This window comes from Cydia splendana, chromosome 16, assembly GCF_910591565.1.
Source record: "Cydia splendana chromosome 16, ilCydSple1.2, whole genome shotgun sequence".
Classification (NCBI taxonomy): Eukaryota; Metazoa; Arthropoda; class Insecta; order Lepidoptera; family Tortricidae; genus Cydia; species Cydia splendana.
This window is the reverse complement of record NC_085975.1, coordinates 10999882-11016759: the sequence shown is the minus strand read 5'-3', so window position 1 is coordinate 11016759 and position 16878 is coordinate 10999882. Positions and strand designations below refer to the sequence as shown.

Sequence of the window (16878 nt, the reverse complement as noted above, 5' to 3'; positions counted from 1 at the left end):
TGCAGGCAAGTCGGACAACTATATTAATTAAGAAGGAGATTTTACGGTCTTCAACTGTTTGAAGATGTAAGTAGGTACTGATGGGGACACTTATCACGTAATAAAACATCACTACTTATATTTACTACATCTCGATAGAATGGCGCTTATATATTTGGCACGTGTTAACAACAATACTTTCAAATAATATTATACTTGGGAAAGAATGTCACATTTGCCGATATCAACGGTTATTAGGTATTGCTATTAAAACGCGGCTCCTGCTTTCTGAAACCAACAAGTAGCCAGTTATTCTACACAGTAAATTGAGCTAAACAGCGATTATAACAATATAATAATTCAATCATCTAATTTGGTATCATATACTGTTAGTAGGCAAATATTTAAAATATAAAGTGGGCATTTAATGAGATTGAACAACCGCGACCTATAAGTAACACATTGAAATAAGTGGTTACACAATATAAATAAGTAGAAAGGTATGAATATAATAGTAAATATTAATGTTAGACCGTTATGTATTGACATTGAGCACAAGGAAGCGTATTCTTATTCTCATTAATTAATTATTAACTACAGAATACAAGTTGGTAATAATTAATTTAATATTAGACCAGCGTCGCGCAGACGATTGTATATAGAACAAATGTTTATCAATATATTAGACCTTATTCGAAAATTAATTAGGTAGCTACAGCAAATATTCAAGTGGTTCATGTATACAATATATTCGTAACTAATGTTACAACTACTTATATAAATAGGTTTAGACCCAACTGTACAAACGCTTATCTAGACTTTGATTTGCACATTGACGTTTAGAGCATGCCACTTAAGCCGACCACTGACTAACAGGCCGCCGGACGATATCGGCCTGTCAGTTAGAACAAAAATTTGACAGCTCCGAACAACTGACAGGCCGATATCGTACGGCGGACTGGTAATCAGTGGGCCCCTTTAGATCTGGAGTTGTCTGACTTGAGTGATTCAATTAGAACATTGGATTTTAAAGCGTCATTCTGACAATATATTATGTAATCTATTTTTGTTTGACGGGAAGTCAGTTGCCTTTAATCAATAAAAGGTTAAGATAGTTAACTAAAACCATGTCAAAGCAAAACAATTACTTAATTATTTCTACGTTCCATGCTTAGATGCAAGCCCTGAAAGATCTTCACTTGACAATTTTCAACCGTGAAATTATTGCAAAGATCGTTTTTTTGACAATGTTTACTCGTCCAAATACACAACAGAAAGTAAAGGCTAGATTAGCGTTGTAGGTTTAACAGTGGCGAGGTCTCAAAATTATTTCCGGAGGATTAGGCTTATTCAATAACTTGTGTCCTTACCTATCACAACATGCTGTATCTAATTAACATACGCAAAACCGCCTCGAAAGGATATAATAACACCTCACCACTGGTATATAAAGTACAGTCGGTTGAAAATATAGACATTTTCAGGAGTGAAAAAACCGAAAACTTAAATTGGATGGAAAATTTGGAAGTAGAATAAAATACTCAAAAAGTCCTATTAAGATTGATATGAATCCGAAAATTTAGAAATACTATAAAAAGTTTATAAAAATAGGAATTCTCTGAAAGCTCAAGTGTATAAAATGGACCAATGTTTTCAATTTTCATACTATAAAGTGACAGTCAATAGTTAGAGAATGGTTTGGCAGAAGTTTTAATATATTAAAACTAAATGGATATACTGTCATGGGATGCAGTGAAATATGAGGGATAGAATGATCAGTGGATACGATTGGCCAATGTTCTATATGGCACCTTTATCACGGATTACTCTAAAACATACAATAAAAGTAGCTAAGTACACGACGAATAGTAGAAGGCTACTAAACTTCGTCACCATAAATAATATTTGTACCTATTAAAGATTATGCCAATTATTAACATCTATAGTAGAATAATGAAAATCAGTTTTGGTATGATGGGGTATAAATATAGTAAATATTTTGGATTCAATATTACCTAATAAATATGGCTACTTAAAAAAGTAGATTAACTATTATATCAATGATATTCACACTAACATGGATATAAGTATAAAATAAGCGTATTTTCGGACACGTCCGTTAGGCGTCGTTCGTCTATCTATGTTCCATTTCAGATTTACCTGTTGTTTATGCGCACACCGATTACCTTATCAACTTCTTTCCTAATTGGTACCGGTGCAAAAGCAACCTTGCTTCTTACATAATAAAGTATGAATTCCAAAATTACGATAAAGAGAAGTTTAAAATTGAAAAAGTAATCGGTCAGCATGCAACTGCGGGTAGTCTTAGACGCCCAGTCTTTTCGCGAACACTCCAAATTTAATCCAGACAACAGAACGTTGTTGGACTATCAACCCTATTCATATACAAGTAAAGTATATTTTACTTGGTATCGTTTCTGGCCTTATAAGTGCCACATCAAATTCTTCAGTTAGGCACTACATGTTCACAAGAACATTATATAAATTTTATAGATCTTCAGAATTCCGTGTTACACCCGTAATTGTTGCATTTGCGTAGATTTTAGTAAAATCGAGATTTATTTTTGCTGTCGATTGTCGAAATTGATTCCTTTAGTAATTTATCTTTTTTCTAGGTTTCCGAGTAGAGACGACCATACCTAGGTACTAATAGTAGATGTAGGAACCTACCCAAGTTTTTATAAACCATTTAGTTGTTGTTATATTTTACTTGATTATTTTCAAATTTATTTCAGTGCGAGTTTATCGCTGAATCATCTGTTCCTTTAAAAGGGACAAGGTACTTTCCCATTATCCTCACGCCTGATGAATATTAATATACATAAAAGCCGTTTTAGTTCTTAGAAAATGCTTATTTACCTATGTCAATATTTGAATCTCAATGCATGTATTTAAGTGAGCGATTAGGTACTACGTTCACAATGAACCAAAGTTCTCATTCAGTGTTGCCCAGTCTATCAGATGTAAAAGAGTTCTTTAACTTTTGATATTCGATGCAACACACACCTATTTGACGTCATACTAGGCATGAAACTGGTACCACAGCAGACATTGTTTAAAACACTGTTACAGATATTTATTTAAAATCCGAAGGACTTTTAAAGCTTTCTAAAAGTTGTATCTGGCGGATCACTACTTGTACAATTCTGTAGCAGCACAGCATAGAATACACTCGATGTCTCGATAAGTCGATACGCCAACTCTTTCACCGCACATGACGCGATACTGACGCGATCTTTAGGCGTTTCAATGAGTTTTCGAGAGAATCGTGTCGCTACTCGATACGAAATTAGTTGCACAGGGAACACCCCCTAGCGAATCAGATGACAGACAAATTAGAATTTATTTTCGAACGAGAATCATCCAGTGTTCAGAAGTGTGTCGGCCGTTGACCTCTCGGTTACTCCTCGACGGTGGAGTCCGGGGCGGGCAGCGCGGCGGCGGCGGTGACGGACGGGGCGGCGGCGCGCTGGGCGCGGCGCACGTCGGCGATGGTGGTGACGCCCGCCTCGTCCAGCTCCTTCCAGCGCGCGTGGTTCTGCTTCGCGTGCGTCACCAGCTCCGGCATGTCGATGAATACTGAAACAGAAATAAATGAGAAATGTATTCGAATGGTCTAGGGTTGATGACGTGGACTTGAAGTATAATTTCGCCCGCCCCCTAGATCTGCGAGCTCCTTTGTCAGCGTGTTTAAAAGAACGAATCGAGTATCTAATCGCGCCCTCGACTATGGAGCCGCCGACGCCATTCTGCGAGTATCTATATAAACTAATGATGAGTATTTTGTCTTCTGGCATCATACCTAATATACTTTACTCATTCCACTTTTTTAAACAGCCGGACCATATAAAAATAATAGAGCACTTACCGGCCCAGGCATCCATCATGTCCTTAATGATGTAGTCAATGAAACCGATCTGCGAGCGCGGGATCGAGCACGTTGCTCGGTCGAACATCGGCATCACCACTGGCAGGTCTTTAGCCTTCTCCTCGTCTGTTTGTAGGAAGTACTCCTCCGCAATTCTGTGAAAAAGGTATTATGATAACTTTATAAATTTAATCTTTAAATTTAATGTAAACTTTATTTACCTATTTGTACCAAATTTGTAACCGTCAATTGTGTCGCTTAACTTCAAACTCGGGCAACACAACACAAAATCCATTCGACCCTCTCAGCAGCACCCTATTACCTTTTCTTAATACCAAAATCGCATAATCTGACAGATGGATTTATCTGAGTTTAAAGTTAAGCGACTCAATTGTGTTTTCTATTAACCAGAGAGTGAATAAGTTCAAAATTCTTTAGTCAATATTACTGACTCTACACTGTTCGGGTCATACTAATAAGGATTTCTCTTACCTTCTAGCCCACTCAAAGGCAAACTTTTGCGGCCGCGAAGCGTTGGACACGTCGGCGCATTTAATCATCATGCGTTTCACCAGCACCACGTTCTCCGGCTGAGTGAAGGCTCCCGGGTCCAGCGAGGGAGGATCCTGGAATCATAAAATTGGGAGCTGAAGAGGTTTATCAGATCAGGATCTGTGGAATGTTGGCAATGCAGTAGGTATGAAATTGGTAAATAGAGAAAATTGTTGATTTCAACTCTATTTCGCGGTTGCCTCTCTTGATAGAAATAAGAATTTGCCATTTTAGACGGGGTCTACGTAGTGGGCGAAGCCATTTTACAAAGCATTTCTCTGCCTTCCATAACCTGAATCACAGTCTTCCGTCCTTATCTGACTCACCACATCAGTATTCATGTTGTCCTCCTTGCTGCCCCCCACGTTGCCCTTGGCGTAGAACACGTTGACGAACTTGGCGAGGTGCTCGTAGTGACGCGTCATCTCCGTGGCCAGGATCATGTCCACGACGTTGTGCCGCACCGTCTTGTACGTGTCGCGGTCGAGATTCTTGAATATGTTCACGCGGTCGTCATCTGAAGATATTGAATTATAGGTTTAAAAAAATAAGATTTGGTGTCTCAAAAAACCTACGTAACACACAAATTGTTAAGTAATTACTTAGGGTGGTATTCCACCTGTCCAATTTCTTTGTCCAATGTGTATTTTGTCTCACATTTTGCTTAATGGGAGACAAAATCCGCAATGACATTGGACCAAGATATTAGCCAATGGAATACCATTCCTTACCTAGATTTATTTTTTTATTTATTGATGTCGTATTTCTGTGGTTCACATTACGGACTTTCTGATCTGCTTCGCCGCAAAAAGCAACTCTGTAGGTCAGCAAAAGGTGTATCTTTGGTGTGCTTTGGTTAATCATAATCTGAAACTAATCCTACTAAAATATTATTAAAGGAATAGTAACTGAGTGTGAGCTTGAAGGTGAGTGCCGCATGGTGCGACTCCAGCACGCTGATGTCGTTGCACAGGATGGTGAGCGGTGCCGCGAGTTGCAGAGGAAGGTGCACGTGGTGCCGGAGTGGACCACTTCGTGTGTATTCGCCGCCTCGATAAGTCCTAGCACTTTGTGTTCAAGCGGGTCTTATCAAGGAAGTGTGCTACTGTCTGAAAGGAATACTTACTAAGAGTGAGCTTGAAGGTGAGCGCCGCATGGTGCGACTCCAGCACGCTGATATCGTTGTACAGGATGGAGAGTGGGTGCCGTGAGTTGCAGAGGAAGGTGGACGTGGTGCCGGGGTGGTCCACGTCGTGGGCTGCTGCGGAGATGAGGGCAGCTGCCGCCTCGATGGGTTCTAGCACTGTCTTCAGGCGGTCCTTCTCGAGGAAGTATGCTACTGCCTGAAAATAATGATTGATAGGATCGTATTACAGTCTATTCTTATACACACATACATACATCACTGGCTCAGTGACCCAAAAAGGATCTTGGCCTCTGATACAAGAGAGCGCCACTCTGCCCTATTCTGCGCCACTTCACGCCAGTTGGTCATTCCGAGGGCGGACAGGTCTTTTTGGGCTTCGTCATTCCAGCGGTATCTGGGACGCCCAGACGGACGTTTTCCGCCCACCCGGGCGCCCCACTATTCTTATAAAAGAAAGTATTTTATGTCACAGATATTCTGAGTGCGACTGCCGAGAGCCATGCTTTGATGTGATGGGAGATTATTTTTGATGTGTAAAAGGAAAATTTATTGGTTTGCAATACACCTGGATTGATTATTTGTTTGGTTATAAGTTATAAGTAACAGTAACGTACCTGAAGAACATCAGCGGCGTGAGTCGAGTTGTGGTACGTATTGACGGCGTGGTAATTGGTCTCTATAACAGTCAGCCAGTGCAGCAGTGTGCGCTCGTCACACTCGAGAGCCGAACACACATCAAAGCGACCTCCCATGAGGGCTAGACCGAGATGAGCCAGCGGCCGTCCGCGTGTTAGCTCTTCGAGTCGGAAGATCTCGAAGTCCCAGTTCAGCGCTGTATCAAGAAGTTCTCGGAGTTGCCCTGACGTCTGAAAGATTATCACCATTTTTTAGTTTATCGCATTGTTGATCTATGCACTACCTAATTACTTATAAAGGCCCGTCAGGCCGCCTCTGAAGCTGGTTATAGATAGACACATATTTCATGTTAAAGATATCGAGTGGCAGCACAGGCGAGCCAATCACAGTAGGTATAGTGTAGTTTAGGGTTCTAGGCCCAGTAACTCTAAATAATTATGAAATACTAAATCCCTGTGGAACAAAAGGGCAAAGTTGTTGTTCCTTTCGTGCTAATATTGACACCCGAGCAAATGAAAAGTGGAATCTTGAGCGGTGCGTGGGTTTCAAGACACTAATTGGGTTAAACAAACTGTGCTACCGAGTGAAACAAAATGTTTCCCCATCCAACGCAAGGCAATTACAAATCAAATCAAAATGAACGAGCTATTAAATATTTAAACCTGAAGAAAGAACTCAAAATTAGCATCAGCTTACTTTGCCACTCTTGTGGATAAATGCAACTCTCTCATCAGTCTTTGAAGAATAAAAAGAGCCTTTACGAGCTGATGTGGTATAAAGAATTTTATGACTTTACCTTATGCTTGATGTTTGTCCTATTGTTCTGAGAACGCACGACGGTAGAATCGTTGCTGCTTCGCCGCGACGATAACACGTTTGATGGTCCTTGCTGCAACATTAACATTTAACTTGTAAAATTTTACAATTGTAAAAGCCAGACGAAAGTCCAAGTACCTAAAGACAATTTTGGAAGAAGTTTTGCCAATTGTGTTCAACTCACAATACTTCTATGAATTCTATCTACAAGAGAAAAGTGACAGATAGGCAAACTACTGACGATTACTGTTTACATTTAGGGTATTGTTCTACTTAGTAACTTGCACATTTAAAAATGAAGTCGACGGGCAACTTAGGAATATCTAAATTAAAACATATAATAGATTATTGTTAGTACATTAATTAATATATTTTGGCGACGTGCGGTGAGTCGAATAATTAGTAACGACGGTGAATTATCCAGCGACGTTAATTGTTAATTACCCTTTTGTACTTGTTATTGTTAGTAGCATTAATTTGGGAAAGCATAATAAATGGTAGGTATATAGGTATTTTATTATGTAATTGTAAGGTAAAGTTCTAATTCGTATATATTAACGTGACGGTTTTTAGATAAAAGGCTTGTTGTTTGTGAATAAGATCGATTTTTAATTAAATCTCTATGGCAGTAGCGCCATGGGGATTACGTATTGATGGTAATTACATATAGTTTACTAATAAGTAGGTGCCCTTTCTAAAACGGAAAATATTATATTGGAATTGACAGTAAGTAGATGCTTAAATTGGGTTTATATTTCAAAACCACAATCTATTTTATAAACAGTTTTATTACAAAATACTATTAACTGTTTTATCGAGAAGAAAGTAGGGAAAGGACCCCATTTCATAAAGCTACAAATTACAATTTTATGTGTAAACCACAGCAACACTGGTCATTAAAGGCCACCCGCTATTGGTCAAGCCGGTTTTAATCGCTTCAATGTTGCAGGCTTACAACCGTAAAATTGTATTAGCTCTATAAATTACGGTCCTTAGGCCGGGATCATGAAAGCTTATAACTAGTAATATAAGCGGAAGTCTCTTTCTATAAAAAAATATTTAAAAACAGGTTTACGCGTTTACTACAAGTTACATTCATAAATGGGCCCCGGGAGCGGCTTCCAATTTTACAAATCTGTTATTTCATTTGATATTGACATAACTCTTAGTGGCCTTAGTGCATATCGCTAGCGTATATTTCATTGGCGGAAGCGCGATGCAGTGTGAGTATTTTCATATCGATATGATATATAATAGATTCCTGAAATCGGAATGCTGCTCCTGATGGTCGTAAAAGCTCCAGAATTTGGCTTTCTAATCTAACCCCTGATTGAGTACAATTCCATTAGGCCTAAACGTACAGCAAAATCGCATTAGGGGTCCCTTTTCTCTAACTAAGGTTCGATTGGGATAGCAACACATATTTATTGCACGGGTAGGTTTACGAAAAGATACTCAACCAGGAAGAAACTAATCAGCTAAGAGAGATGGTAGAGTACACAGATCTCCAACAGTAAAGTATCTTGATACAAATGTAAGGGAAATTATATCGCGGTAGACCCGTTTGTGTAATTAAATAAATGTAAGGGAGTTTTGTGTAGGTACACGGATCCAGATAGATAACTAGACTGGATAGCTCGCTTTGTTTGTGTACTTAAAGTCATTGATTATAGTTTCTGTCTAACACAACTGTATTGTTGTTGTGTTAAAATTTTCGTTTGTTAAGTTGTAATTTGACAGCAACTTACATTTCCATACAATATTTAAGTTTCAATTGAAGTCTTTAACAAACTTTTGTTACTAGGCTAGGCCCTCAAAACAACAAATATCGTAAAGAGATGAATATTTCAGAGTATAAAGATACTGTACTATTTTTGATAAGTGTACTGTGATAAACTGCAGAAAATGGAGGCTAGAGAGAAGTAGGTACAGCATGTGCTATATTCAAACCTCCTACCATATAAAATAGATTTGTGTTCACTTGCTCCCGCTTTTCCAGGTCGAACAGGATCATAAACAAATAAATATCAACGTTAGTGAATACAGTCTACCCTCTACGGTCAATATTTTGCCTGAAATGGAGCTGTGACAATGTTGCCCAAACGGTAAAACGGTAATAAAAACTTAATTGCGTAATTTAGTTGGTCTCTACATGTTCGGGAGAACAACTTAGATCTCATGGTTCATTCACAAGTTGTGAGTTACAGTCACTTTTTTTTGTTATACTCGTATGATAGAAAAAACCCACCGACTTATATGGATAAGTACGTTGGGTCTTTCGTTAAGAAGTAGATATTTTTAGGTCGTAGATATTAATTTGGTCTGAAAACTTTACATTTCTTAGAGTTTAATTATCTCTCAAACTGTGAACAACACAGAATATACTTACGTACTCAGTTATTGCGGATACACGTATATTGTCACAACTCAATTTTTCGGCTCACATCACGGCTACACATGCTATTTAATTATTAATTTCCTACATACATACGTAGGTAGTGTAGTTATAAACAAAAACGGATACTGAGTAACTTCACTTCACATATTATGTATTAATACGGGGAAGACGTAAACATTCGCCACTAAACTAAGTACCAAACCCGGAGTGATTTAGCATAATAAGTACCTAAGATATCTTTCATGGAATCGTGAAAAATATTTACATAATTTTATAAAATATATTTATTAATAACCAAAAACCCAATAGCCACCAAAGCGGATAAAGTAAACGCATGCAACTCCTCTAATATTTAATTCTGGCGCGCGTGATCGTATTTCTCCAATTATGGCTTATTTCGTATTTACAGCAGGATGAGATTTTATGAGTCCTGCATGCCGCAATGCAGACTCGACGTTAAATTTTTCGCGTTGCGCCAAAACTTTATCAACATAAAACCAGTGCAGCAAAAGATTTTACAGCTCATTTTTATGAACGACTTTTGGAGTCAAGAGAATTTCTGTAGATTTTCTGGGTTATGTGCTTTTTATTTGAGTTCTTTAAGTTTTACAAGTCTGCTTGGCTCTGAATTAGCTGGGGAATACGGTAATAAGAACGTTAAATAAGAAGTTAAACTCATAAACAAACCACTTACCGACAGCAATGCGCCAATAAGATCAGTAGCGATGGGATCTTCGACTCGCAGTTTGGGCTCATCTTTCATTTGTGGAGAGTAGAGCTCGGAGGTTCTAAGCATGTCCACGGCGCGCTCGATGCAAGCTATCGTGGATGGAGGGGCGCCATCTGTGGCCGTGGATAGGAGGGATATCACCTGGAACGTAATGATTTGGTCATTTACAAATGGTAACAGGGGTCAGCTTCAAACAGCTTACCTTGTTCTACCTCGCAATACTTTGAAAAAAACTCGTATCTTGTTCTATCAATGAAAGGAAAAATAGCATGGGATGCATGCATATAAAAAAAACTATGTATGAGATGCATATAAAGTTACCGCGTTTCGACTTTGAGTAGCAAGTGTGAGATACTTATAGCTGCTTTAAGCTTTAGAATTTGGTATGTGAGTATAAACTCAAAGTGTCCGCTGAGTACTCCGAATTCCATAACGTTACCCAGCTTTTAAGGCATTGAGAACTTTTAAGGCTTACAAAAGCTAACTAACATGAAACGTACCTTAGTGATAGGAGCTTCAAGTGGCAGGCCCTGTAGTTTGGCGAGCGAAGTCCGCCGTAGCCCGTCAGAGGCCACGGAGCGCACGTCCAGCGAACCGCGCCGGATCGAGTGGAGAGAGCCGCGCGCCGCACCGGCCTCGGTGGCATTGCCAGGCTCACACACCAGCACGAGGTGAGATGTGCTCCTGTGAACAAAGGCAAATGTAAAGTGGAATTTACATGGGACCTCACGAAGTTTGAGACTCCGCGGAGAATCCTAGGAAGAGTTGAGTATTGAAGGCCAAATTATTAGAATTGAATGCACCACCACGTCTGAAACTACGTAAATAATTCTATGGTTGTAACAAATCTTAAATTAGCATATCGTCGGTGCGAATAAAAAAATCGCCCTGTATTTTTAGCTACTTTTCAGGAGACAAAAAAAACTGTTTATTTTCCTGTTTGTATATTTGTTGCACCTGATTTTTTTCTGGTAGATCAATGGTTTTTACATGATACTTGTTAGCGACGCTACGACAAGACGCGGATAATTATAAGTTAGATATAAGATCAAATTCGATTAAGACTGTATTCTCAATAAAGATTTTATTTGATAGGTAGGGAAAACCGCGATTAGATTGTCAGTAGTCATAAGTATTCGAAATATTCGTTATTTAAGTCGTAGGTTCGTAGTAAGTTTTAGGTCACCCAGTAAGTTAGGAAAAAACATGGTTAAACTTATTTCCCAATTCCTAAGTAGATTCCCAAGTAATCACTATAAACTTGGTAAAATAATGTAGACTCTGTCATTGGTTAACCAAAGAAGGGCGGATCAAGACAAGGAAGTCTCAATTTGTAAGGGACAGACTGATCGCTTCTCATTGGTCGGCCAAAATTCGAGCTCAGCGCTCCGATACAGCGTAATTTTCACTTAGAAACATACACGTTTCACTAATTAATTCGTAACCTGTTAAAGTTACATCATAACAATATTCGTAGATATTATAGATCATTAGCCTAGTCACCTAGTTAGATAAGAATCATAAGGCAGTCACAGGTAAACAAAGACCCGCGAGCGGGCGAAGGGCCATAAACCACCCATTGTATTAATTCCGGCCGCTTTCCTATCTATTGTAAGCCAAGTCGTAAGGGTTAGTGAACTTGTTATCGTTTGTTTTTATAACTAAATGAACGTAGTTAACTATTTGTAATAGTTTTAAGTCAGTAATTAATCGGATGTATGTAATATAGGTCACAGAACGATAGCGGGATAATGTAAATTCGAATAGAAAAAAAGCGCGGGAGCTAGCGTGCAGTACAGACGTGTTACTTGTCGATCTAATTTTTACGAAAATACTTGCATTCAAAACTGCACCTTAAAGTTATTCCTACAAACCATAAAAATACTTACCACGTCGCGCAAGTGATACAAATAATATCTAAATAAATATTTTATTTCCGGACATCCAAATATGAACCTAAAGTGAACAAACAGTGGTCTTACTTTAAGACGCTCCGTGAGTGTGCTCAACATCTACAGCGGCCGAACGAGTTATGGCGAGACAAGGAGTTACGATGGACAATCTACTCTCGCGGAATGGAGGCGGCATTTCGTCCGAGCTCAGTGGATCACAGCCCGACTTATCAGCTGCTTCGAAAACTTTTCGTAATAAGCGCAAAGCCCAGGATGATGATGAAAATATTATGACCGAACTGTCAGACCTCAAGAAGCAAATGGCTGAAATGATGGCCCTCATAAAGACAAGCAGCAGCACCCAAAAAAATAGTATAGAGAAGCTGTGTCTCGATGTAAGCTCAATAAAATCTAAAGTCGAAAATATTAGTACCAATATGGAATCTATAACCATTGAACAAGAAAAATTAAAGAAAGATATGGCAAATTTAGTGGACACAACTAATACTCTTGAGTTGAAAGTTGAGGCCTTAGAAAAAGATATAGACCTGCTTAAGTCTTCAAAATCTCAGCAGACGATGGTACCTTTATCATATAATACATTGGTCACGGAATGTCAGGAGCGTGCAACCCGGGCAAGAAATATTATCATAGCGGGAATCCAAGAACCACTTTCCAATGTACTGACTGAGAGAGCAGATCATGACAAAAAAGAAGTACAAAAAATTACGGAATTGATCAAAATTGACTGCCCCGAACCAGAAAGGATAATCCGCCTGGGAAAATATCAACAAAATAAAGCTCGGCCAGTTAAAGTATGCTACAAATCGGATGAAACACCTAAGTTGATTCTCAGAAATAAAGACAAAACAATGCCTGCAAATGTTAAAATATACTCCGATCAGACTCCTCTACAACGAGATACATTAAACCAACTAAAACAAGAACTTGAAACACGATTAGCAAACGGAGAATGCAATCTTTGTATAAAATATGTAAAAGGTGAGCCCAAAATAGTATCAAAAAACTCAATAACGGCGGCAGTAGCCGAGCACCAACCGGAAGCCCCTTAATCGGTCCTAGCGACAACATCACTTATCAAACAACCAACGTATACTCACATATTGAAACATCAAAAAAGTCCTTAAGCTTCTTCTACGCGAACATACGCAGCATCGTTAAGCCAGGAAAATTCGACGAGCTGAAGTGCATCCTCAAGTCAATCAATAATAAAGTACACATTGTTCTTCTCACAGAAACTTGGATAAAATCTGAAGACGACGCGATAAACCTACAATTACCAAATTACTCACATTATTTTAATTATAGAAATGACATGCGAGGAGGAGGCGTGTCCATTTACATTCACAATGATTTAAAACATAGAGTAACAAAAAATAAATACCTTACAGGAAACAATTATCTTTGGGTATATATAGACCAGTACGCGCTACACGTTGGACTCGTGTATAAACCAGGCCACACAAATGTGAGTAGTTTTCTGGTTGATTATGAATTACAACTGCAACACAAACATCGTGCTATTGTGTTTGGAGACTTCAATCTGGACCTATTACAAGACGATAAAATGACAAAGACGTACCAACGACTGCTAAACGAAAATGGATACAAAATCATCAACAAAATAGACAGACAACATTGCACGCGCGAAACGTCTACAACGTGGTCGATTTTGGATCATGTAAGCACTAATTTAAGTGACAATAATTTCCACTTGGCAGTCGTTGAATCGTCTCTCTCGGATCATAAACAAATCTATACCGCCCTTAAAAAACAGATTAAAGCGCCTAAGAAAAAGATTGAATATAAATCGATAAATTACGACAGCTTATACAAAGGATTTGACTTACACAAACTGGATAACACGAAACATGATTACAAAATACTTGAGAACTTTATTAAGGAAAACATACACCGAAGTACAAAAACTAAAACAAAAATACTAAACTTACCAAGAAATGACTGGATTAATAAAGACATTATTACTGGAATAAACAGAAGGAATCGACTTTGGCAAGAACTAAAAAGGAACCCCAACAATGAAGACCTGAAAGCGAAATTTAAAACCGAGAGAAACAAAGTAACACGAAATATACTCAGCGCCAAGAGAAGTTTCTACTTAAAAGAATTTCAAAAGAGCTCTAATAAACCAAAGAAGACTTGGAACCTCATCAATGCCCTTGCCACGAACAAAACTAAAAATATAATATGTAAACCACCGACGATCTCTACTAACCAAGGACCTATAACTGATGAAAACCGTATCTGTGAATACTTCAATAGTTTCTTCTCTACCATTGGTACAACATTGGCAAACGAAATTTCACCGCAATACCATGAAAATAATACCCAAACGTTATCAACTAAACACACGAATAACATTCTCTTATCAAAATTAAAACCCTGTAATCCGGATGAAATTAGGAAACATATAGATAGTTTAGACGCCAATACTGCCACTGGTATAGATGAAATTAGTACTAAAGTACTCAAATGCCTAAAAGAATCCATATCCATAGAATTAAATCACTGCATAAATAAGTGTATGGATGATGCGTGCTTCCCTAACAGTCTAAAAATTGCAAAAGTGTCCCCAATCTTTAAATCTGGATCAAAATCTGACGTAAACAATTATCGCCCTATATCGGTCCTACCCGTGATATCCAAAATTTATGAAAAAATCCCATATGACCGCCTTAACAAACACCTAAATCAAATTAAATTCCTTTCCGAACGCCAGTACGGTTTCAGACCTAAGTCAAACACACTTTCGGCAACAACAGATCTTATAACTACGATAAAAACAAACATAGATAAAAAAAATATAGCTCTTGGAGTATTCATCGATTTAAAAAAAGCATTCGACACGGTTAGCCATACTTTGCTTCTAAAGAAACTTAAGAGCATAGGCCTGACTGATTCTGCGTACACGATATTCGAATCTTACCTAGCAAATAGAATCCAAATTGTTAAAATAGAGGAATACCAAAGTAAACCCTTTCCAATCGTTTGCGGAGTCCCTCAAGGCTCTATCTTGGGGCCATTATTGTTTTTAATTTATATTAATAACATACAGGAAGTTCCTCTTCACGGTGACTTAACTCTATACGCAGACGACACCTGCTTATTTTATTATGGAATTTCCATCAGTGACGTACTAATCAAAGCGCAACAGGATCTTGACATCTTAAATGAGTGGTTCCAATACAATCTATTAACAATAAATGCCAGTAAAACATCTTACATAATTTTTAAAGCTAAAAACAAAGTTATTCCTGATTTTACACCACTTTATATAAATGGCGAGTCGTTAAAACTGACTAAAGAAGAAAAATATCTAGGTTTAATTTTGGACGACGGTCTGACTTGGAAACCACAAATCGAACATGTCAAAAATAAGTTATCGCGATTAGTGGGTTCCTTACGCACGACTGTTCGGTGTTTTCCCCGTAGAGTGTCCTATATGATATATAACGCACTGGCTAAACCTCATTTACAATATCTAATAGAAATGTGGGGCAGCGCTTCTAAAACTAATCTAAAAGAACTACAGCGTACCCAAAACAAACTAGTTAAAAAACTTTTCCATTACGATCACTTGGCACCAACTGTAAAAGTGTATAACGAGACTAAACTTATGTCCGTTAGACAACTGTACACTTTTAATATTTGCTTACTTGTTAGAAAAATACTACACAAAGACATACACTCAAAACTAACGTTTACAAAAAAGAAAACCCTACATAATTATCGTAATAGAAACGCTGAAAACTTAATTACTACCTCATCAAGAACCACAATTGGGCGACGAAATGTGACTCAAGAGGGTGCTCAACTGTATAACCAGCTACCTGTAGAAATAAGAAACTTAAAACATCTAAACGTATTTAAGAAAAAGTGTAAACAATTTGTCCAAAATAATATTTCCTTAATATAGTCCATTTAGCCCCATATATTTTTAGTCTAGCGTTACTTTTGAGTTCAAAGTTTTTGTCCTACGCGCGATATGCCGCATCCATCCGATCACACATCAATGCCCTCGTAGACGTGTTATCTACGACCGGCCAGAACAACTCAATGCACACTGTCCTGCTTAGCAACTAAAAATTACCCACATATTTAGACGATATTATATTATTGTTAATGTTTAGATTAAGTTACTAATAACCTTATCGTTAAATACTGCACGCTAAAACTAACTAGATATGTATATTTCTCATGTAAGCGAATTTAATGTAATTCTTTTGAGAATAAAGATTTCTTTAAACTGAAACTGAAATTCACTCGAAAATGACCATATGACGTAATCATCCAATCACAGGCCGATTAATTCCGCGAATTAAGACATGATTTTATCTCCCTATCGTAGGTGACTCTCTTTCTTGATTTTTCGTATAAAAGTAAGACGGTATCGCTTCGGATCGTACAGTACACCAGGAGCAGCCGAAAAGGAAAAACCAAAAGGAAGAAAACCAAAGGAAGACCTGAAAGATCCGAAGCTGTACCGCCTAATCGTTATAGGAGTATTTTTATATTTGTACCGCGTAAATAAAAGTCAGTTTTTAAATCGTGTAGTTTATTTCTTAACGCGAGGCGGTTGAAGATATTCGTCGAGGGCTTCGCACCGGGGCATCGAGTAGGCTGGGGCGACTGCGGTTTCGAGCGAGGCGCCAGTAGACCAGTTACCTTCTCCAACTGCTATCGTCGGCTATATTGTACGTTGAGAGTTCAATAATACTTATGAAGAAAATAAACAGTTATTTTCGTAAATTTTTACAATATAAATTATTTTAACCAGAATTTTGCTACATAGCGACT

The 16878-nt window shown here is 38.1% G+C and overlaps 1 protein-coding gene and 1 long non-coding RNA gene across 8 annotated transcripts in view; one reads left to right on the top strand and one right to left on the bottom strand.

Annotated features, from left to right (window-relative positions):
* The window catches only part of LOC134798273 (uncharacterized), a 683132-nt gene that overhangs the window by 509567 nt on the left and 156687 nt on the right, over nucleotides 1-16878 (top strand). The window lies entirely within an intron of this gene.
* LOC134798250 (high affinity cAMP-specific and IBMX-insensitive 3',5'-cyclic phosphodiesterase 8) overlaps nucleotides 964-16878 on the bottom strand; it is a 205699-nt gene continuing 189784 nt past the window's right edge. For 6 of the 7 annotated variants that reach the window (XM_063770636.1, XM_063770640.1, XM_063770638.1 and 3 more), the window contains 10 exons: nucleotides 10648-10831; nucleotides 10112-10288; nucleotides 8977-9009; nucleotides 7000-7092; nucleotides 6182-6433; nucleotides 5547-5763; nucleotides 4747-4937; nucleotides 4361-4494; nucleotides 3869-4023; nucleotides 964-3579 (listed from right to left, as the gene is read on the bottom strand). In XM_063770636.1, the coding sequence (XP_063626706.1) occupies nucleotides 3401-3579; nucleotides 3869-4023; nucleotides 4361-4494; nucleotides 4747-4937; nucleotides 5547-5763; nucleotides 6182-6433; nucleotides 7000-7092; nucleotides 8977-9009; nucleotides 10112-10288; nucleotides 10648-10831 (1615 nt within the window). In that variant the 3' untranslated portion in view covers nucleotides 964-3400. The remainder of the gene's footprint in view (nucleotides 3580-3868; nucleotides 4024-4360; nucleotides 4495-4746; nucleotides 4938-5546; nucleotides 5764-6181; nucleotides 6434-6999; nucleotides 7093-8976; nucleotides 9010-10111; nucleotides 10289-10647; nucleotides 10832-16878) is intronic. The other variant, XM_063770635.1, reaches the window with a different exon arrangement.